Source organism: Syngnathoides biaculeatus, chromosome 9, assembly GCF_019802595.1.
Source record: "Syngnathoides biaculeatus isolate LvHL_M chromosome 9, ASM1980259v1, whole genome shotgun sequence".
Lineage (NCBI taxonomy): Eukaryota > Metazoa > Chordata > Actinopteri > Syngnathiformes > Syngnathidae > Syngnathoides > Syngnathoides biaculeatus.
In genome coordinates, this window is record NC_084648.1 from 2,174,844 (window position 1) to 2,199,281 (window position 24,438).

Genomic DNA, 24,438 nt, shown 5'->3' on the forward strand with positions numbered 1-24,438 from the left:
ACACGATAACACACAACAATATTGAAGGAGAAGAGAATGAAAGTCTCCTGTAATTACTTTGTGGCATATGCATTTTGATCATATCAAGGAGAAACTCATTTGACTGGACAGTGAGTGTAGCACGAATATGAAAAGCTGAAAGAGTGGTTTGTGGAGAATAATGCTGCTGTGTCAAGAGCGAAGGCACAGCAGCAGGATAAGTTAACGTTCCTATGTGGTTATTTCTGTTATTTGTAGTTATGTATCCATAAACATAACAATGAGGTTTACATCATAGTGTATCAGCACTGAAAATAGAGTAGTACAAGTTTGTATTTGGTAGGAGCTACTGCATATTTGTTGAGGGTTGAGTCATTCAGTCACAGGGTGCATGCTAATCATTGCAGCTTTTTTTATTTAAATTAGTAAAAATATTCTTACCATGGTGTTTGCCACATTTTTTAATGTTAGTCTTTTTGAACATAATGTAAACATCTCATCAAATATTATCCCCAATGTCCTTTATGTTTCACGTCTAAGGGCTTGGTGCTACAGATGCATTGCGGCCATGAAAACACCAACTGGTTCCTAGACAACTGTACACAACACATAGATGATTAACTTCTTGGTTTGTTCCCTTAGTACAGCTCCAGCTTTTTCATGTTGTGTCCCAGACTTCTCCCATCCCAACCCTTGCCCTCCTCTTCCCTTGTACACTTGATAAACATTGGTCAGTTTTCAAACTCAATAGACTTAATGGAATAGTTCAAACAGATAGACAAATCTCAGCAAAAGAAAGGTAGTGCGAGCCACCACAGCAGCGCTTGTAAGCAAGAGTGTGTTCCTGTGTGCACAGCCTGTATGTGCTAAGATAAGCAACTCCATGTACTAGCGCATGTGCAACTTTGTCCAACTGTCTGTGGGACTCTGGGACCCTATTGCAATTAAAGGAGAGATATTCTTACAGTGTAGTGGTTCACTTCACCTAACTGGAGCACTCAGTATGCGTTTACGTCCCCACTCAGTGATTGTGTGAATTTGGTGAAAATGGCTGTCATCATGTGATCCCTGTGATTTGCTAATGATCAGTCATGGGTGTCAGCGAGAAGGTTCCATTTCCCTGTAACGGTTAACATAATAAGTGATATAGAAAATGAATAGATACTAATACTTTCTTTTTTCATTCATGGGGACTGCAGTTCATCACTATTGCCCAAGAATATATTTCTCAATTAGTGTTAGATTATAAAAAAACAGAAGCAGTGGCCTTGGAATATGAGATTTTATTGCAGTAGTCTGAAATAGTGCAATTGTGAAAGAGCGAACCTGTTATAGAGTCTGATCCTTGCATGATGTGTTGTCGCTCAGCAGTCTTCTCTTTCGCATAAAGCGTCACTGATGCACCGATTTGCCTGTTGAGCTCTTGTTCCATTCTTCCCTCAGTCGCGAACAAGACACCAAGATACTTGAATTTCTCCACTTGGAGGAGGATCTCATCGCTGACCACGAGAGTGCACGCCAACCTTTTCTGACTGAGGACCATGGTCTCAGATTTGGAGGTGCTGATTCTCAACCCAGCCGCTTCACACTGCGAACCGCTCCAGTGATAGTTGGAGCTCAAGGGTTGATGAAGCCAACAGAACTATGCAATACTGAGGGCACCAAAGCGGACCCCCTCTACATCTTGGCTGCGCCAAAAAATTCTGTCCATAAAAGTTATGAACTGAATTGATGACAAAGGCAAAGTCCAACCCTCACTGGAAATAAGTCCTACTAACTGCTGTCAATGTGGACCAGTTGTACAGGAACCGAACAGCCCATATCACGGGGTTTGGTACCCGAAACTCCCGAAGCACGCCCCCCCCACAGGACTCAGCAAGGGACACTGTTGAACAGCTTCTCCAAGTCCACAAAACACATGGAGTTGTTTGGCCAACTTCCATGCACCTTCAAGGACCGTGCCAAAGGGTGTAGAGCACTGTTCCACGGCCAGGAAAAAAAATATCCCACACTGCTCCTCCTTAGTCTTGAGATCGACTTCCCGATGGACCCTCCTCTCCAGGACCCCTGAATAGACCTTTCTGGGGAGCCCGAAGAGTGTGATTTCCCCCAGTAATTGGAACACACCCTCTGGTCGGCCTTCTTAAAAAGTGGGAACAGCACCCCAGTCTGCCAATCCAGAGGCATTTTCCTAATCTTCATCCGATGTTATAGATGTGTGTCAACCAGGACAGCCCCACAACATCCAGAGCCTTTAGGATTTTTGGACGAATCTCATCCACTCCGGGGGCCTTGCCACCATAATGACCTCAGCCCAGAAATAGGAGAGCCTTCCTCAGAGAACCTAGACTCTGTTTCCTCCCGGAAAGGCACGTCTGTGCAATTAAGGAGCTCTTCAAAGTATTCCCCCCACTGACTCACAGTTTCAAGTCGAAATCGGCAGCACCCCATGCTCACTATACTCAGTGTTGATGGTGCACTGCTTCCCCCTCCTGAGACGCCAGATGGTGGACCAGAATGTCCTCGTCTGGAAGTCTTTCTTCATGACCTCACCAAATTTCTCCCTTGCCTGAGGTTTGGCTTCAGCGACTACCAAAGTCGCATTTCTCTTGGCCAACCCAAGACCGGATACCCATCAGCTGCCTCAGGAGTCCCACAGGGGAAGAAGGCCTGATAGGACTCATTCTTCTTCTTGACGTCATCCCTCACCATTAGTGTGTTCATAGCGTATTTGGGAGATTGTTGTCACGACGGGCACTGACCACCTTATGGCCACAGCACTGGTTGGCTGTCTCAGAAATGGAGGCGCGAAACATCGTCCACTTATCAGGGGTGCGCAATGTCGATCGCAAGACAGTCTTGGTCGATCGCAGAACGACCTACCAAAAAAAGAAAAAAGAGGTCAGCCAATGATCCCTCTAAACTGTGCACATGCGCAATTGTGCGCCGCTGATGCATTCTCTCGCAGTTATTCTGCGTTGCGCGAACAAAAAATAATAATAATCCAACGCAAATTGAAAGTATAACATACAGCTATTCAGTTTGTGGCATTTTGCATTGTGATTCAATGAGTGAGGGATGACTGGTTGTTACATCCAATGGCACAATTCACATACGTACTGTAAAAAACGAAAAGAAGAATCCACTGGTTTCTTTTAGGCAGCACAGGGAATTTTCTCTAACAACAACCGCTCCTCCGCCACAGTTTCTTTTTCCTAGTTTACCTTACACCCGCCCCTTTCCCCGCTCTTAAAGACGTACAAACATAATTACAAATGTTACAGTACTTACGCAGCCAATCAATGTGTTTTATATTGACAGCGTCCACAGCCGCTGCTTTAGTTAGCAACACACTCTTGGCAACATAGACCAAAGACGAGCTAGACATGCCGCTTATGTTTACTTTCTATATTAATGGAGAAAGTTATAAAAGAAATGCTGTTGTTTTAAGATGCAATGACTGTCAGAGTATGTGAATAATCAAAGAAAAGGTGGTAAACTGGACGAGATTTTCTCTTTTCCAAGTGGGAAAGGTCTGGTCTGAAGCCAAAGTAGAAAGTGCAGGATGAGATGGTGTGTAATTTTAAAATCCCACATTGGCACAGCCTGATCCAGGATGAAAGCACAGACAATACAGTGCACAAAAAGCTAATTCTTAATTGTAAATATAGGAGACAGCATAACATTAAGCTTAAAACAGTTTGGGAGCATCAAAATCATCCCCCGTCGTCAGTAGCTTGTGAGAGACTGGCTGCTTGAAAAGTAGATCTTAGGGTAAAAAAAGTCTGGGCACCCCTGACTTAGTTGATGTCCCTCGACTCCCCCAGAACATGAGCAGCATTCTGTCGGAGTTGTCAGTTGAATATCCTGACAGGGGATTCTGTCTGCTGTTCCTTGCAGACCCTCACAATACGTTTTGACCTGCAAATTCCTTTGCCAAGCGTCCCGGAATAATGACAACCTCCGAGTTCATTTGCTGCGTTTAACTGGTTGCTTGCATTTTAAACTGTGCTTCGTAAGCACATCTCTTTGTTGGTGCTATTTTCGGGGATCCTTAGCCAAAACTATGTTGTTTTGCACTCCTTCAAATTTCTGGGAGTCTAGATCACGGAGAAACTCACTTGGACTGTAAATACGATGATGAAAAAGGCCCAGCCGCGACTCCACTTCCCGAGAGTGATCAGGGAGAACAACTTGGAAGCTAAGATGCTGCAGGCCTTCTACAGAACCACCATGGAGAGCATCCTCATATACTGCATCACAGTGTGGTATGCTGGATGCACAGTAGCGGTACAGGTCCCACAAAACACGGACAACCAGATTCAAGGACTGCTTTTTCCCCAGAGCCATCAACTCCTTGAACTCAAACCACTGAAATAACAGTACTGTAATGGAATATTATGCAATGGCACTTTTGTGCATCTATTTATTTATTTATTTTAACAACCACTGTGCCTTGATGTTTTATTGTTTTTACCTAAGATGTTCTTTGATTTTTTTTCATTGTATTTTATTTCACCTTGCGGAGAAGTACTCATCATTTCGTTGTAAAAACAGCATATAATGACATCAAAAGCTTTTGATTTGATGTAAAGAACACTGACATTAACTGAGGCAAAGGAAGCCACCTGGATGAATCTTTGACACCTGGGCACTCCCGGTGAGGTTCACCACTGTTCCATGTTTTCTCCATGTGTGGGTAACTGCTCTCCCTACGGTTCCTTGGAATCCCAACCCTTTATAAATTGCTTTTGTAACCTTTTTTCAGACTGATGTCAATTACCGTATTTTCACAGCTATAAGGCACACTGTATTAAAAGGCGCAGTCTCAGATGCAGGTGCAATTGACCCCTCCGTACCGGGCACTTAACCATGCCCCCTAAAGGACGTCACGCCACGTGCGCTGACGTAAGACAAACAGTAAAAATGGCAAATACAATACAATACATTCTGAACTGAGACAGACTCCATGCTTTTGATTTCATTCAAATCAACGATATATTATAGATTCTAAATACAATACATTCTTAACTGAGAGAGACGCCATGCTTCTGATTTCATTCAATCATTCACACGTAGCAATGTTATGCGAGCGGAGAACGTCTCATTCATTTATACGAGACGTGGATTAAAAATCAAATTTAGGGCATATCTTCGTGCAAACACAATCTGGTTAAGCTTCTGGCCGCGAGCCAGCAAGAAATCAATACGTTTGTACAGTCCGATCATCGCTAAATATCGCTCAACAAAGAATAAGTGTGTCAATCGTTCACACGTAGCAGTGTTATGCTAGCGATGAACGTCTCATTCATTTATACGAGACGTGGATTAAAAATCAAATTCAGGGCATATCTTCGTGCAAACGCAGTCTGGTTAAGCTTCGGCCGCGAGCCAGCAAGAAAGCGCCACGTTTGTGCAGTCCGATCATCGCTAAATATCGCTCAACAAAGAATAAGTGTGTCAATTGTTCACACGCAGCAGTGTTATGCTAGCGAAGAACTTCAAATTCATTTATTCGAGACATGTATTGAAAATCAAATATAGGGCATACCTTCGTGCAAACATATCTGTTCCGTTTGATATTAGATGGATTTAGTTGATGATGCGGTCTTCCACAAAGTTTGATCCATCGAAGGCATTTTTCGTACTGGGTCTTCGGTTTTGGAAAGGGTACGAATCGAACTCCACCAACTAGCCTTTCAGGATACCTGTCGTCACTATTACAAAGTCCGTGACTACACCTCTTAACCATATTTTTTGTTAAATAACCCAAATACGCGATAAAACGCTAACTAAACCTATACTGGACCATTCAATGTTGTCAGAGAAAATGGCGGGAGCAAAAACGGGCTTTGGTCTATGCAGATCTCTGGCCTCTGATTGGTCAGTGACGCGGATTGCGCAATATCCACAGAGGGGTCAATTCCAGTATATAACACACGTAGAAGGTGTACCGTATTATTAGGCGCAGACAGGGTGGCGCTCTCAAGACAGTGAGGCACAATTGCACCTTTATTTTTGTAAGCAGAAGAACAAGCTGATACTTTTTTTCCCACCCCTACGAGCCGTGGAAGCGAGTCATGAGTCAACACTCCATCTTCACCCACGGTTTCACACCAAACCAAAATCTTTACACCACAGCAAACCGAACAGTACAACCAGCAGAAAACAAAACGATGAGCGAAGAAATAATTGACACAAAACATGCACTTCAAATGTTATTTACATACATGTTTAGCGCCGCAAAGGATATAGCTATATAGCAACATTAGCCTAAAGCACATGGGACCATCCATGCACGCTATTTAAAAAGGTACCGGCTAGGAAACCGAGTTCATTGGTATATACTTTACTGACATATTTAACAGTGTAAATCATGAATTGAGTTGTACTTTATTTAAATCTTTAACTATGTAGCTATACAGGATAGTATCATACGGTGTATGGACACTTTTTAAACACTTCAATAAATTACAACCAAGTTCACTGTTTACAATGTTAAATACTTCATTAAAGTACAACCGAACTCAAGTTTTCCTCCGGGTGCCTTTTTAAATAGCGTGCAAGCGTGGTACCGTATGCTTTAAGATAGTCTTGTTATATAGTATAGCTACATTATTAAATACGTTAATAAAGTACAACCAAACTCACTGTGTATATGGTATATCCCACGCCGCTTGCATCTTCACTTTGCTTCCCCTGTTCACGTCGACGTCCAGCGAATGAAGTTGCTTTGTTGTTTTTCTTCCACGGCGATTGTTTGTTCTTTGTTAATTAATCCATTGCTCGTGTTGTTCTTCCAACTTGGGCCACCTCATCTTGTTTCCACGGAAATTCAGCCTGGTCTTTTCGACTTTGCTAAGCTCGTTTTCCTACTTCCTCAAGTGGAAGCAGACACGTGAGCCCAAGCATCCACAATCCTTTCAGAAACTGTGGCGTAACTCGCCCGAGGATGCCTCTTAATAACATTGTGTTTGCCATTTGTCATCCATCGCTCGCAACTTCACTTTTATTCTGTTCAGGGCGATGTCCAGCGAATGAAGTTGCTTTGTTGTTGTTTTTTTTCATTGCGATCGTTTGTTCTTTAATGAATCCATTCCTCATGTTGTCCATCCAACTTGGGCCACCTCGCCTTGGAGGCTACCAGTATAACAGCAAGCTCTGAGTTCATTAGCTGTACTTGTTTATTCAAAGCATTTGTTTGTTCTTTGTAACCATATCTCTTTGTTGGTGCCATTTTTGGGGGACCTTAGCCAAAGATATGTTGTTTCGCATAAAACACATACCGGCATTATGTACCTTCTGGGAGGCGTTCCTTTAGCGTCCTCTCCACGCCCACACTTTCGCCTGTAACTTCCACATGCTGTCCTCTCACAGGTCCGCTTTTCCTATATAAAATTAGCGTATCAGGAGGAAATGCTTCCAGTCAGTTACAAATTTTAGAGAACGGATCACGTATAAGCCACTCCACATTATAAGGCGCCCTGTCCATTTTGGAGAAAATTCAAGACATTAAAGTGCGCCTTATAACTGTGAAAATGCGGTACTATATTTCTCAAATGTTCTGGAGTTTCTTTGGATTGTGTAATTTTGTTACAGCTGTTTTAGATCTTTTGTCTGACTTGATTTCCTAGTGACAGTTTCTGTTGGTGATTATTATTTTTTTTTTTTGATTGTTCAAATTTGGAGATAATCAGGTTTAGGTGTGATCACTGAAAATAGAAGATAAAAGATTAGCGACCATTAATTGATGATTTACCAAAGTGGCGTAATTACATTTTTACACAGTGCCAGGTAACTTGGAATTTTTTTTTTTCCTTCATAAATGAAATCACCATTTAAAAACAGCATTTTAAATTCACTTGGGTTATATTTTTTGATATTTACATTTGTTTGATCTTAAACATAAAAGTGAGAAAACTGCAAAAATATAAGAACTTGAGAAGCGGCCCAATATTTTTTCACAGGACTTAAGACAGAATGGGTGTAAGAAGAAGGATCTTTGAAGTGATATTGTAATTGACTAAATGCAATACGTCTGACACAAAAGATAAACTCTATTCACAAAGGTATTCACTATGGAATTAAATATGTGCCACCAGGATTTGAATTTGAAATGTAAAGCGATCACATTTTTAACAGTTGTATTTCAGTGGAACTTTTCAATGTGAACAATTCAAGTGGCTACAATTCGCTGTCTGAAATTCAACCAGCTACAATTCGCTGCATGAAATTCAACCAGCTACAATTCGCTGTCTAAAATTCACCGTCTGTGGCACCAGGCAAGGTTACTTCAGGACAGAACCAAACAGCCAGCCAATCCAGCTGGTTGAAGTTCAGACAGCAAATTTCAAAGTCAGTACACGGGAGAACGATCAAAGCAGGCAGAAGTATCAAAGGAGTCAGGCTTACAAGGTTGGTCGGAGAACAGGCGAAGGTCGGTACACACGGGTTGTCGATCAGGGATACCGGAGCACCCGAACGGGACATGAAGCTCAACGAACTGGCCGGGACCAATCGTCATCGGGGTGATATAAATACACAGACTAATCAGCCCGCATGAGACGCAGGTGTGCGCCTCAATCAGCACAGCTCGTGCTGGAGCGGCAGGATCATGACATCTCCCATCAATGCCTATTTGGACTTTGCTTTGTGCATGATAGAAATGGAAAAAAGTGTTGCCACAAAGCGTGGAACATGGAATTGTCCACAATATTGCCTCCTTAGATCCACTGAATGGAACTTTGAAGGATTGAGCTTCCAATGAATTTCTGGACAATTCATTGCTCCCAACTTTATGGGAAAGGTTTGGCGATTGCCCTTTCCTTTTCTAACATGACTGTGGACAAGTCCACAAAGCAAGGTCCCTGAAGACATGGATCTCAAAATCTGATGGGGATGAACTTGAAAAGCTCACGTCGCTTTAGATCATATGTGAGTCAAGGCAGGGGAATATAATGTATGTTGTATACATTGCCCCGTCTTGGGATCGGATCGGTGAGTGGTTCTATTTTTTTTTTTTTTTTTTTTTTTTTACTTGCTGATCTGGATCGGCCATTAAAATCCTGCTTGTGTAAAGCTTAGTTATGTACGCCTACTTGTAATGCAGCCCCCCGTTGTCCATCGGCCCAAGGGCTCGCAATCGACTACTTTCGCACAGGGCCCCATTCGTTCCAGGACCGCTTCTGGCTATACAAAGCGTAAGAAAAGCCCAGCCGCAAAGAATTGAAGTCATAACAAGAGCAAAAAGGTGTTTATATTGGGGAGGGAAGGGACTGAAGCTGAGAGGAGGCATAAAGGAAGAGAAATGTGAGAGAGAAGAATTAACTTGAGCACAGTTGTCTGATACTCATGTTTCTGACTTTCGCTCACTCGCTGTCTTCCACTGTGAATCTACAGACTAATTACTCTCAGCAAACACCGGACCTTTACTTTGAATAGGCAACGTAGATACTAACAGCTAATGTTTTCCTTATCTGGGGCCACTCCAACCAGTCACATGCTGCATGCGAGAGCGACTGGAAAAGCAACAGGCCATTCATTTATCACGACCAGGCTCCATTGTGCCTGCGTGCGTGAGCTTGCTCACATTACAATGGCCCTAAACTACGTGTGACCCTGTCTCATTTCCTACTATTTAAGCTGTTTTTTGGGAGTGGTTGAAACCGCCCTCAATCTACCTCCAGCACCAGAGGTTGCTTGGAAATGATGATAGATCATACACTGTCAACTAATATTTAGCATACACTTATGGATGTCCCAATTAAGGCCACATGGTATTGGGAAAAAAAAGACATGGCGATATATGTTGCCATGTGAAATACCTCGGCATAACATATTTATGATGTGTGAAACCAGCACACATTTTTCTTTTCTCCCTCTATGTATTTTTGGGGCGTTTGGAAAGTTTCAGTAAAAAATAAACTGTGCTCATCCTCAAATTTGACATGTAGCTCCATAGCTCTGTTCATATATGAACAATTAGGTGCTGTGCAGCCTGCCTCAAGGTGCCGACCGGATAAATGACGACCGTTTTTGTGGAATCCTTAGCATTTGTGTGGTTGTGGTTTTCTGCCTTTCATCTTTTTCAAGCCACCACTTGAACCTGAAATGAATTCTGTAGTATTAAACTAAGCTATTGCTGTACCATTTGATAAGATCTAGCACATCAGTATTCTGTCTGTTTTTGACCTTGAGAAATTACAAAAAAAGTCAGATCTTTTTCACTGGCTTTTGATCATTTGTAGATCACAAGATCAGACCTAATTTCCGTATAACCACTTTGAACACTCAATATAGGCTGTTTCATACTCTTTGAACCTTTGCATCTAGATCCATTCCACACACCCACCATACACACACAGATGTAATTGTGAATACAGTGGTACCTCTACTTACAAAATTATTCCGTTCCGGAAGTTGTTTCGTAACGTGACTTTTTCGTAAGTAGAAGCGCATTTTACATGTAAATATCGTAATCCGTTCCAAGCCACTCAATCCCCTGAGCCAAATATTAGCATTCAAAGTACATAATGTGAACAAGACAAGCATAAGGCATCATGGGGGACGCATGCACACAACTTAATTCACTAAAGTTTCTTGAGGCCCACAGAGAAGAAAGATGAATAAATGTGCAAAAAAAGTAAACGAAAAAGTTACACTTTTCCAATGAGCATTTTCATCGTGGGTAAAGATTGATGTCCCTCCTAGCCTATGACTAATAATTTCACTTTGTAATTTTTACTCCTACTCAAGTGATTTTTTTGGAGGACAACCTTTTAGTTTTACTTGAGTCACATGATCATAAAGTAACAGTACTCTTAATTGAGTACAATATTTAGCTACTCTACCCACCTTACCCCTACCATACTCTATTAGTAGTAACACGTTTTCGCAACATTTTTTTGTTCATTGGTCAGTGTCTTATTTGCTGCACTGGTCTTTTTAGTTAGGCAGCTTACGTCGATGTTTTTGACCAGATGGGGCCAGACCTGACATAAGTGTGACATTTTTTCCAAGCTATCTACATCCTAAATACTTTTACGTTTTTGCTAGGCCCCATGCGCACAGGTCATACTGACAGCATGCAATTTTAAAGATTTCGCACTCTGAGAATAGGGGAAAATCGTTATTAGATGGAAATGATGAATTAGTAAGTAACAAGTTGGCAGTGTGGAAGACCATTGTCAAATTCAGGTTGGACTGCTGCACTCACCCAAGCAGGTATTGCTTCCTCTGGAACTGCAGACTCCTTTCTCCGCTGCTGCCATCTCAAAACAACACAAAGAGCACATCAAGTCAGTGCTGTGACCTTGGCCAAGCTTCAAGAAGATGCATTCTTATCAACTGGTAGACCAGACATTGAAGATCCGAAAGAGACCTGGAGACAGGACATGAGCACCTGAAGCTCAACGTTTCAGTTTTGGAAAATTATCTTGCATTTTGAGCTCCTGGGCTTCATCCGCGCTCATCGGGAGGCCAAGTTCCCCTTGTATGTGGGCTCAATGAAAGCCTTGGTGCCTTGGTTCTTCAGTATGGATCACCACAACTATGGTTGCTGGATCCCTGTACACATAAGGGACATGGAAAATCTGCCTCCAACGATCAAAGAAGAATTTGAACAGCATGGACACTGGGTTGTGTTCAAGACCGCAAACAGATTCTCGGCAATCCCAATCGACCAGGCCCATAAGAACAACATTGACATTGTGAAAGGGTCTTATGGTCCTGTTGGACTCAGTGAAAACCCATCAGCATTTCAAAAGTAGATACTTGCAGGACCTGAATAACCAGGAATGCTGAAGGAGTTTGAAGCAAGTTTCTCTGAGGAATCTAAGATGTACTATCACCATGAGGAAGGTCTATCAACGCTCCCTTGGCTCCCTTTTTGGACAATACTGCCGATAGCATCTAAAGCTTGCAGCCAACTAGTCAAATGTACATGCGAGGGTGCAAGAGGATGTGGCACCAGATGTGGTTGCAGGAAAGGTGGATGGCAATGCACAAGACAGTGCAAGTGCATCTGTGACAAATAGATCAATGGATATTCACATACTCATACCAGCTGCAGTTGCTGATGTACATGGAAGACTTGCTTTAAAGATGTTTTTGGAAATGTTGAACACTTTTAAGGGGCTGAATAAGCAGTTATAAGCATATTTCTGAAACAAATTCATGTTTAATTGTCATCTTCACTAATGCTATGGAAGCAAGTTCCATACAATGCCGTGACATGATTTTTTTTTTTGGCCTTATTTTATTATTAACAAATATCTTGCAAAATACGTTTATTGATTAAAATATGATTTGAAATCTATCCTTTTCTGATTTAATTTAATTGAATTGATCAAATTCCCTTGCTTAGACATCTTGTGTAGTATATGTAGTATTGATGATGTCATGTGACTGGCCCCATTGGCCAAATTTGATGGGGCCTAGCAAAAAATTAATAACTAGCGTCTACAGAATTGCGTCACAAATTTTCACACTTTTGTCAAGTCGGTCCCATCATATCGCTAAGTATTTGCATTTTTGTGTTGAGGATGTGGTCCCATCGGAACCACGAACAACACACAACGTCGGCGACAAGAGCTGATCCGCTACTACATTTTGTATTCATTGGGAAATGTGCCTACAATTATCAAATTACATGCAAATGTTAATGTTAAATGTATTAAGCGATAAAGCAATGTTAGGGGTTATGTCACAACACAGACTGAACTAACTTCAAATTCAGAAATGGCCAAAGCAAAACAAAAAAAATTTTCCTGTAGGATGAATTTGAGATTAGCCATTGAAGTTGGTAATAGTAAAAAAAATCAAACAATGATTCTAGTCGATTCTCTTCCAGAATGAGAGTCCTTAAAGAGGTATCCATGTGGCACAGCTTGAAATAGGCATCGGGTGCAGGTGGATATGGGCCTGACTCAAGTTGGAGGCAAAACAAACAAAAAGAAAAAAACTTAAATATCTACATCAGCATGTACTTGAGCTGTGTAAATAAATCTTTTTCGTCTTGACGTTTTAAAATGTTTAAACCGATACCACAAACTCTCCTCAATTTTACTTTCACCTGGAATTATATCCCCTATTTTCACAGAATCTTTCTAGTTGTGTACACCCTGTCATGTCATGTCTATTATGCTGCTTGTTAATAAATAATATGCATGAAGGAAAGAAACTGTCTTGGAAGTCACAAATGTGTATCTTAACTGCTCCCCCCCCCCAAAAAAAAATTGTCAAGTTGTCAATACTGACTGCATGCTGCCATGCTTTCTCTGGATTCTCTGGACTTGTGGCTGAGCATCAGTGTGTGACATGTGTTCATCAGATGGGTGAGTGGCTTCCAACACATGGCAGTGCAACATAAAAACGAGCTGTGAAGAAAGTGGCGCTACACTGTGCTGTGACTTCGAGGACTTTGCCAGTAATGCTGTTGTAAAACTCTTTATTTCTCTTTGGTATAACATTTATTTCTGTCTTCACTTCTTAATATTCAAACTTGAGTGTTTATGTAGGTGACAGATTTGAATATATTTTTAGTATCGGAGGCTGTATTTTTGTCGACTTTGGATTTTTACTTAGTGTGCAATTTCCCATCTTATCATTTTAATATATACAGTGTCAGGCTGGATTACCAATGACGATGAAAAGTTATTGTTCCAAGGATGTGCATTGTTTCCCAGTTACTTGCGGGGGTCACGTTCCTTAAACCCCCGCGAATAATGGAAACAGTATTAATATACCAATTGTATGTATACCTTATTTTTTAAATCTCAAGATGCGGTTAAAGTCTCACATTTTCTCCAAAATGAACAGCATACCATATGTGCACAATTCTTGTGTAACTTGTCTAATAAAGTAAACTTGAACACACTGGTTACATTGTTAGCAAGTATGCCAGCACATTTTAGTCTTTTGCGCTCACAAGGCAGAGAGAAATAATTGTTTTTTACACCTGTATGCAGAAGAAGTTTACTGTAATTTCCGGCAACTTTTTTCACACGCTTTCAACCCTGCGGCTTATGAGGTGATGTGGCTGATTTGTGAGTTTTTTTCTAACGGCGGTAAGAAAGCAGTAGAGCGGAAAAGGTAAGAGACCGGTAGAATATATGTGGAAATTACAGTACATTGGCCCACATACTGCGTGTGTAGGCAGGTCATTACTGATGTACACATTCACGGTGTCACATAAAGACTAAAATCATCACACAAGAGGAAACAGAATAGAATCAAATAATAAAACAAAAGAATGACTCAAGAAATAAGTGACACAAAACATGCTCTTTAAATGTCGTTTACGTGCTCCCAGCAAACTGCCTCAGTCTCATAATACCAAACTACAGCCCCACAGAAGGCTTACATCAGCCCAGAAAGGATCAAAGGTCATTATGCGTTATGTCTGCGTCATTTTGAAAGAAAGCTTGCTGTACGTTAGGAGCGCTAGTAGGCACCTAGCTAGTGCCATGACCTTTGATTGAATATTGTGAAACATTATTGCCTAAACTCTACATCCATATGTTTGCCTTGCTCTTTCTGCCATATAGCCGAACCCTGATTCTTGAAATTTGTGTATCTGGAGTAACATCAAATTATAGTTGAAACTTCATATTACAATTTCGTTGTGTTATGAATGCAGTAGGACCATGCCTAATACTCTGCTGCGGCAAGTGACTGGATATCAGTGATGGGAGGCTGAAACATTTCAGCCTAAATCCACTTGTTGTCTTATAAAGAACTGTCGCCGCAATCTTTGTCAACAAGGAATATTAAATAACTAAAAGGAAAGCTTCAGTCCACATTGTAGTTAGCCATTAATTTATCAAGTCATATTTATGGCTAATGCTTTTCATGGAAAGCTGACGGTGGAATGTAGTAGGGATTATTCACAGCCCCCATGCGTTTCCGGTTACTAAATGAGTGGGTGGCTGAGATGTTGTTGTAACATTGTAAACTATTTTGCTGTATGATTAGAGGGTTTCTTTGAAGGGCAGTTCTGCTTCTATGTCTCTTTTTGAACTTGAGTCGTGTGACCATGCACATTCTCAGATCTGTCCCGAGATCTTCATGATGATCTCAGTTTATTGATGCCAACTGCCTTGATGGTAACCACCCAATTCTGCCTGTAAGGAGAACCAAAGTTTAAAAAAAAAAAATCACTCTCTCCGCTGTGCATTAAGGGCTTGCACACATGAATTTGACTTCAGAGTGATGTTAAACAGGGTAGGGTTGCTGAATGAGGTCTGACAAGCATGCACGTGCACACGCACACAAACACACGCACAAACACAGACAGTATAGTATTTTCGGAATTAATATTTTTTTTCATGAATTTATGGAGTTTTTCAGAGCCATTCCATGTTTTTTCGATTATTCCACAAAGATGACAGCCAATTCTCACATTGCTAATTTACAGAATTGTTTGAATTCATTGTCTTGAAGTACAAGGAAAGGTTGCACTATTATAAATACTATTGTCTGTAATATTAACTGCAATCAGAACTTCAGCTGGGCAGCACAGTTCACAAATTGTCAGCAAGTTGCTAGACTTTATAGGACTTCCTCCAATATTCCTAATCTATCTCTGGAGGTCACCCACTGTGATATTAGGGTTTTTCTTTACCTCTCTCTCCAAGACTCCTCTCTCCTGATTGTTCAGTTTAGCCAGACGGCCAGTAATATGAATAAGAATCATGGTGGTTCAAAATGTGTTGCATTCAAGGATTATTAAGGTAACGATCCCCTCAGGAACTATAAGTGCATGAGAAATTCTTTTGTAACCTTGGTCAGATGTGTGCCCTGCCACATACTGTATTCTGTGTCTGGGGTCTTCAGGCACTTCCTTCGACCTCATGATACTCATTTGCTCAGTCTTATCCACTGATCTGTAGCTCCTTTTATAGCCAGGTGTATTCCTTTCCCCATCAGGTTATATATGATTTAGCACAGATGGGCTCAAAGGAAAGTAAAGGATTATCACAGGGACGATTAGGGAAAATAGACAGTACTTGGATTCCTGTCACAGCAATGCCTCTGAATACTTGCAGCCAACTGGGTGAAATGTGACAGAAAGGTTTAAGGGTAAAATTGGATTTTAAAAAAATTATGGGCGGCACAGTGGAGCAGCTGTTAAGTCTTGCCTCACAGCTCTGAGTAGCAGGGTCCAAATCCCATGGAGTTTGCATGTTCTCCCTGTACTTGCATGAGTTTTCTTTGGGCACTCCCATTTCCTCCCACATCCCAAAAACATGCAACATTAATTGGACAATCTAAATTGCCCCTAGTTGTGATTGTGAGTGCGACTGTTGTCTGTCTCCATGTGGCATGCGATTGGCTGGCAACCAGTTCAGGGCGTATCTTCAATGTGTCCTGCCACTTTGTAATTGAGGTGGTTAGTTAAGAAATGTGGTGCAGTCTGCCTTTCTAAAATTTTGACACAACCAACGATTTCAAGATTCATTTGTGGTTGTCAATACGTTATTGTAGGTAGGCTTTACACGATCAGGATTTTTTTGGGGGCGGATCACTGATCCATTTTTAAAATAAATAAATAAAAATCACTGATCAGCTCACAACATGGAATTATTTAAATGTAATAATATATAATATAATATATTTAAATGATCTGTTCATTTACTTTATATTTACAATCTATTTCTTATACTTTAAGCCCATTTTATTGGCTTCATCGGAATCGGCCGATAATTGTGATTTCATGGTGATCGGCTTTGTCATTTCCAGATAGGATCAGCTCTGTAAAAGACATTTACGCCCGTTGTCATCGTGCATACTATATCTGAATCCAAAAGCAATTTTTTTTAAAGGGGAAATCCAGTGCTTTGCATGAACAGTGTATCAATAGGTCATGTGATATGTACCCTATTTTGACAATGTGTTGTTAAATCCTCTCTCATTTAATAGTGTTTTGACAAGATTTTTAGCGACAATTACACATTTTCAGGGGCGGTGCCATTTTTGCGAGTCACATGATCTACGTGGGCATATGTGACGTGTACTGTGCCGTTCCAAATGCTGGATTACATGGGACACCATTTATGCCCAGCGCTGATTTCTCGGATTTATCCTCATCTGATGAAGAAATAGCAATATTGGTTGATCAGGAAGACAGGGGAACACTTCCATACAGATTTGAACCTGTGGCTGTAATTAATGTTGAATATTCAGATGGTTCTTCGGGCTACAAGCTCCGGCAGTGGCTGCGAGTGAGCTTCCAGGCGGCGGAGGCCGTTAGCTTCAGACGCCAAAGCTAGGCTAAAGGCCTCTGCCACCACCGAAACTCGGCTAAAGGCCTCCGCCACCACCGAAGCTCGGCTAAAGGCCTCTGCCACCCGAAAGCTCGGCTTGCGGCCCGCCGCCGGAGCTCACTCGTCAGACCCCGTGTCGTCAGAAGGGCTATGTTCGTCTCCCACAGTAGGGGCCAGAGCGTGTTTGCAATGGCAAATATCCGGGGTGACATCACGGACAGGAGATGCAGCCAATATGGCGACCACTTGGATTTCGAATGACACGTCCGCAACTTTGCGCATGGATGATGGGCTCTCCGCTCATGTTTATTTTTTTGTATAGACATTGAAGTGAATAATGTTATATGTATTTTTCTTTACAATATCTATTTTAGAATGTTTATAGGGATGACACTTAACTTTAAGCATCGTCACAGCGATACAATATGTGTGCGTAATAGTCACATTGCAGGGTCTGTGATACTAGTCTACTGTAAATATACAGTGAATCTACTGCGTCTTAAAAGTGATCTGCAGACATAGGTTTAAAAGATTGTACACTTCGTGTGTTTCCTATTTTGCTCTTCAGAATTAAACTAGGCATGCATATAGTGGATATGTTATTTTGTAACACATTAGATAATTGTAATGATGGATAAGTTGGAAAATGTATTATGATTGATTTTGTTAGAGCACTGTATGATCACACTGATAATATGAATCCATCTTTTTGTAATATAAAACAATAAATTATCTTGTTGATGTAGTGATACAGAGCTGCAAGCAATGGAAATAGCAGTTATTTCACCATCATTCTTGTCAGACAGTGTTGCATCTTTTTCTCTAATTATGAATCCCATGATTGGCAGGTAGAGTTGAAGGCTTAAGTTTATATATACTATGCAAAAACACATTTCATTTTTTTGTCTCACTGTCTGAAGTCAACTCACACTAAACCTCTTCTGTTTCAGGTCAGGACCACAACAATCATTTCATTTTGTCAAATGTTACAGTAATTAGAGAGAATTTCTTAGAGTTTTATAATTTATAGAAATATAAAAGTTATACAGAGGAGGACTTATAGTGATGGATCCTTTTCTACAAGATGCTAAACGAAAATATGAACACTAACAGAATGAAACTAGGAAAGCTTTAAAGAATACATATTTCTACTTTTGTTTACTGCAAAAAAAAATACTGAAACTAGAAAGCATGAGGTAATTTGGACATACAAGGAGTCCTCAGTCTACGACTGAGATTCGTTCCTACAGGAGCGGCTTAACTCGAATTTCAACTTAAGTCGGATTCCACTATTAAATTCAAAATTTACATCAAAATACTTTGTATAAAAAAAAAAAAAAAAACAAATGGTGAAAAATAAGAGATGATGTACTTAGCGTTACTGCTGAAATGTGGATGGAGAAGAAGAAGGGGAGGCTGTGCTTAGCTTCTGGGAAGGAACCTGGTCCTCTAGCCTCTCCATCTCAACAATTATCAAAGGACCTTGTTTTGCGATCATTGTATCCGACATAGGACATGCGCTAAAATGCGGGCTTTGTCTTTAATAATTTTCACCACGGTCAACCGACTGAAGCCTTGGTGGTGTTGGTGTCTCTCCTTTATCCAATCTTTTTATGATCTTGAGTTTCGTTTCCATGGTAATATATTTTCTTTTGGCTCCAAGAAGCATTGTTAAAAGACAGCTTTCTTCTTTGAGGCAATAATGTCTAAAAAGGAGGGCGATAAATGTGAAGATACTCCTGGCGCCCAAACACGGACAAGTATGGGCCAGACAAATTGGTGGACGGGGGACGGGCGTTGTAAAGTCAAAACGTCTTAGGTTGAGACTGTTTTAACGCGAGGACCTGTACTTACTGTATATTGTTGACATGTTTAAATTAACAGTATAAACAACAATTTGAACCAAAACAAATATGTACAAAGCAAAAATATAGCAGCAAAACTACTAATTGCAGTTGCACTCAAATAAATTTTTTAGCACATTGGTGTTATGCTATTTTTTTTTAAACTATAAACCATGCAGTACAATGGTGTCTTTCTACCTCCGAGGTGCTTAACTGTAAGCATTAGATGTATTCTTCTGAAAGTCCCAATTATCAGCATACCAATGTTTCCTTTATTGTAACTACATCTGTTTGTACCAAGCCAAACCGTATCAAAATACAGTATATGAGGAATTTGATATGTTGGGATTAATTTAGCCAGATAAACATATTTCATTATAAGTGATTGCAACAGATGGTCCAGGATAGCTTTTGCTTAAAGATTGCAACTCCTGTACAGTACTGTATATTTTTCTGGAACAGTGTGCGACTGGTGGGAATGTCCAAAAACATACAATGATTGGAGACTCTAAATTGCCCCTAGGTGTGAATATGAGTGCAAATGGTTGTTTGTTTCTATGTGCCCTGCGATTGCCCAGCAACGAGTTCAGGGTGTACCCCGCTGCCTGCCCAAAGATAGCTGGGATGGGGTCCTGCACTCACAATATTTGTGAGGATAAGCGGCTCAGATAATGGATGGATGGATATGAAGTAGCTGACTAAACGGTTTATTTCTTTTATATAATTTATTTAATAAAAGTCATGGATCCTATCCCAGCTAACTACGGTCATGAGATGTCTTATACCCTGAACTGGTTGCCAGCCAATCGCAGGTCACATAGATACAAAAACTCACTCACAATCACACCTACGGGCAATTTATAGTCTCCAGTTAATCCATGTTTTTTGGGATGTGAGAGCCAACTGGAGTGGTCGGAGAAAACCCACGCAGGCACGGCTCCCGTGACCCTTGTGAGGATAAGCGGCTCAGAAAATGGATGGATGATGGAAACATTCAGATAAAAGCAATTCAATACAAAATGCATGTTTACCTGTATTCTGTGTATTCTGTTTTTTGTCATTTGATCAATCCAGTACTTATGTTACATTGACATAACAGGAGCATAACTTTAACTTAATACCAACACACGTGGAGGTTTAGATTTAGGCAAATAAAATACATCAAAATAATGTGATTTGAAAATAAAACATTTAACAAATGAGCCAAACTTGATTTTTGGATCAATATAGATGTTTTTAAAAACAAGCAGTACTGTACATAAAATTACAACTAAATACTTATGTTGGAACCTTTCCTAAATGATTTTAATAAAGAAATTGTTGGTTCACTGTATGAGTCCCATGGCAGTATGAGGTGAAGGGGGATGACGTTCTCTTCTACTGATGTTTCACAAAGCTCATTTACACTACTTTAAAACTGTGTAATTGTGTATAGGCCTGTCACGATAATTACAGTGTTGATTTATCGTTGGAGAAATAAAATTGACATGATAGTTTTTCCAGATTTGATATATTATCATTGTTGTGGTGAGTCATCTTGCGGATCACACAGTGACCCAACAGTGTAGAACAGCTGTGTCAGTAGTTGCTAGTGGGCTCATGGAACGTCGGTGAATCAGTACCCGCTTGCTGGTGTTGACTCCGTCCAGCACTCCTATGCATCATGTAGATTCACATAACAGAGACACTCAAGGGAAAGTCAATTGTTTGTTGTCGCAAGCTAACAAAATAGCCTGCATGATAAAAAGCTAACGAGTTGAGCTAAGCAGCACGCTCCACTAACAAACATCAGTGCTATGGTTGTGTGAGTTAGTCCCCAATTAACAATCCAGCCATCCATTTTCAATGCCGCTTATCCTGGTTTGGGTCTCGGCTCACTGGAGCCTATCCCAGCTGACTTTTGGGGGAAAGATGGACTACACTTCAAAGTGGTCCCGAGTCAGTCACAGGGCACATATAGAAGCCATCATTGAGTAGAATTGAACTCACATGGCCTGGACCAAAGTTAGACAAGTGTACCACTACAGCATCAGTGACTCCCAACACGGGACCCTTAATTATTTATTCAGGATTACCTCAGTGGCACACATTATTCAGTTGGTACTTGATGACAACAAACGTCAACGTATGCTGTTTGATTGACAGGTGAAGGGCTGGTTTTCAGTGCACCAACCACAGCGTTGCCGAGTTTGTATGGAGACTTTTTTTTTTGGTCATTCATATTGAAATCCTTTTGATTAAAGCTCACTGGTCAACTATTTATACTGTATGTGATATATTCCGGTCGGGTGTATAGATGACGCCCAGTTCATATCATTGGAACAGTGGTGCCCACTTTGTCGTGAAGTTCACGTTCATCATGGTGGTCTATTGTCTATTCAGCACAGGAGTTGGGATTGCTTTTGGACATTTATTTAAAAAAAGAAAAAAAAGAAAGAAAAACTTGACCCAAGTAGTTCAAAGATCTGTCGCATCCGAGCTCCTTCAGATGCCGCCATATTTATGCCATGCATAAACAATGGTGTCACCATGCATTTATGTAGAAATGAAGGATGCGCTGACAGAGCTTTTCCCAGCTTTTCTTCTGAACAGTTTAGGAAAAGGAAGATTGCACCCCTGTGAAACTGAATTAAATTCAATTTGGATATGGCCTGTTAATTTCCAATGGCGGTTTTGATGTGAAGCATTTCATTCAGTTTGGGCTTCTAAATTGAAGATAATCAGAATAGAAGCCTGTATGTAAACCAAGCTACTCTTGCAGTGCTTTATTCTTTATTTCAGACCTAGGGGCATCCCAATAACAGAGTACCCCAAAAAGAATGAATGAATGAATAAATACTGTAAATAAATAGTGGGGTTTATTTTTTTAAAGAGTTCGGAGGCATTTAAAAGAGCACTCTTGTTTACTGTAATATTTTTTGGGGGAAATGTATCAAAAAATTATCATGACGTGTAGTTGTAGACAAAGGCGTGAATGGCAAAAATAGATATTAGGACTCATCATTTGAGGGACTCCATTTTCCCTACAATATCAGAAATGAAATAGGTGACATGGATCATTTGCAGACGCACAAAAGGAGCACAACATGAGAGAATTTCCATGTACCAAAAGGTAAAATCTATTTGGGAGAACCAAAATTTTATTGTAGCCCGATAAAAATAAATGGACAGTTCATGTGGACAACACTTCTGAATAACGGAAAAGATTACAAAAGTATTTCGAAAAGTGTTGTTCATCCCACAATTAGGCAAATTGTCTCTAAATGGAAAAGGTTCAGCACTGTTGTGTCCTTGCTAAGGTATAGCCTTCCTATAGAGATGACTGCAATGGCACATTGCAGAATGCTCAACGAGGTAACAAAGAACCCGAATGTCAACTGATGGCATCAAGAAATCAATGCCACATATAACGAACAAGGGTGGGCTTCATGGAAGAGCACAGAGGAAGCTATTGCTGTCCAAAAAACATTGCCACTTGTTTCATCTCTCCTAAAAAGCCCTAGGATGTTGCACAGCATTACTGGTAAAATATTCTGTGGACAGATGAAACGAAATTTGACTTGTTTTGGATGAAGACACAAAACCATGTCCAGAGAAAAATTGCACATCAAAACTTTATAGCAACTCTGAAGCAAGATGGAGGAAGCATCATGGTATGGGCATGTCTGGCTACCTCAGGGCCTGGACATCTTTCGATCATCAATGGAAAAATAAATTCACTATGAAGATATTTTGCAGAAGAACGTGATGCCAATTGTGCAATATCTGAAACTTGGAAGAACAGTGGTGTTGCAACAGGACCATTATCCAACACACACAAGCAAATCAACAACAGATTGGCTCCATGAGAAGAAAATAAGTGTTCTGTAGTGGCCCAGTCAAAGTCCTGACTTCAGCCCGATGGAGAGTTTGTGCCATGATCTCGAGAGCTATTTACACCATACATCCCAGGAATCTTGCAAATCTACAACCGTTTTGTAAGAAGTGCTCCAAAATTCATACTGATCATTTTACATGTTGTCTGCAACCATACGAAACAGAGGTTATTCCCCCCAAAGGAGGACCAAGCAGTGATTAAATTCAGGCATTCACTTATTTTCCTCCCTCTCCAGTGAATCTGTATTTTTAATAAAAATATGAAAGCTTGTGTGTTGGTAATTTAAGCAGAATTTTTTTCCAAATATTTTAATTAGAATATCAGACTACATTTTATGACCTATTGTGGTAATGCAGAAATTTAAGAAATTCCAAAGAAATTGTATCCCTTTTCTTCATACTGTGTGGTATGTCGGCTTTTTTTTTTAAGCTATAAAATGCTATCTTTTTTTTCTTCTTTTTTTTTGCAATGTAACCTGTTTTTGCATATGGAGAACTAAAGTAAATAGTAATATAGTAAAGTGAATATGACAATTTTGATTAAAACTAAAAATGCAAAGTGCATTTAAACTTAATCTTTATTTCTTCTTGGAAATTGTAAAGCCTGGCACAGCTTACTCTTGTCCATTTCCATTTTTGTTGTCTGCTTGAATACGGCCGTCATCCATAAAATGCGATAACCACGCAAATCACCCCCTACTGGTCAGGAGGCCAATCAATTCACAATTTTGCAATGCATTGATTCTAATCAATATTTTACCCACCCCAGTTAAAAAAATAAAATGAAATAAAATAAAATGTAACCGTATGTATGGGAGGTCTGTAGCTCTAGCTGTATAACCTTTCAACAGTGAACTTCTACCAGGAACTAGCAATCCACATCTTCCTTGTTGAATAATTCACTCATCCAAAGAAATGGAATGGCTTGCTATCACCACCTAACTTTGTGGAGGCAGGTATACTTTAGCCAAAAATTGAAAATTGAATTAGCACCAAGCACATGTAAACTGGAACTTGACAGGGAAGTGTAAAAAAAAAAAAAAAATATATATATATATTATATATATATATATATATATATATTGAGGCTGTTGTTTGCATGTACACATAGTTTGTTCATCGCATTTACCTCTGCGTGGAAGTGCCTGAACCACTGGAACCTGGGCTATTGGTCACCTTAAGGTTGCAAATATAATAACATTTGGAAAAACCCGTGTGTGTAATGGTGCCACTTCATCTGTATTGATTGTCTGTTTTTGACTCTTAGGTGGAGGAGGGAAGAGGAATGGTCGCAGTAAGAAATGGAAGGAAATGTTAAAACTTCCCCATATAAGCCAATGTGAGGAGCTGCGTCGCATTATTGGTAAGAAATTAGGCCTGATGCTCTGTTTACATGTGAAACAGAATGATAATGTGCCATGCTATGTCAAAGGGTTGGCTCGGACTGCAGGAGGAAACTTAGATTGGACTTCCTT

The 24,438-nt window shown here is 40.4% G+C and overlaps 1 protein-coding gene across 2 annotated transcripts in view; it reads left to right on the top strand.

Annotated features, from left to right (window-relative positions):
- The window catches only part of grk4 (G protein-coupled receptor kinase 4), a 70,914-nt gene that overhangs the window by 9,329 nt on the left and 37,147 nt on the right, over positions 1-24,438 (top strand). For both annotated transcript variants that reach the window (XM_061829456.1, XM_061829455.1), the window contains exon 2: positions 24,231-24,326. In XM_061829456.1, coding sequence (XP_061685440.1) covers positions 24,231-24,326 — 96 coding nt within the window. The remainder of the gene's footprint in view (positions 1-24,230; positions 24,327-24,438) is intronic.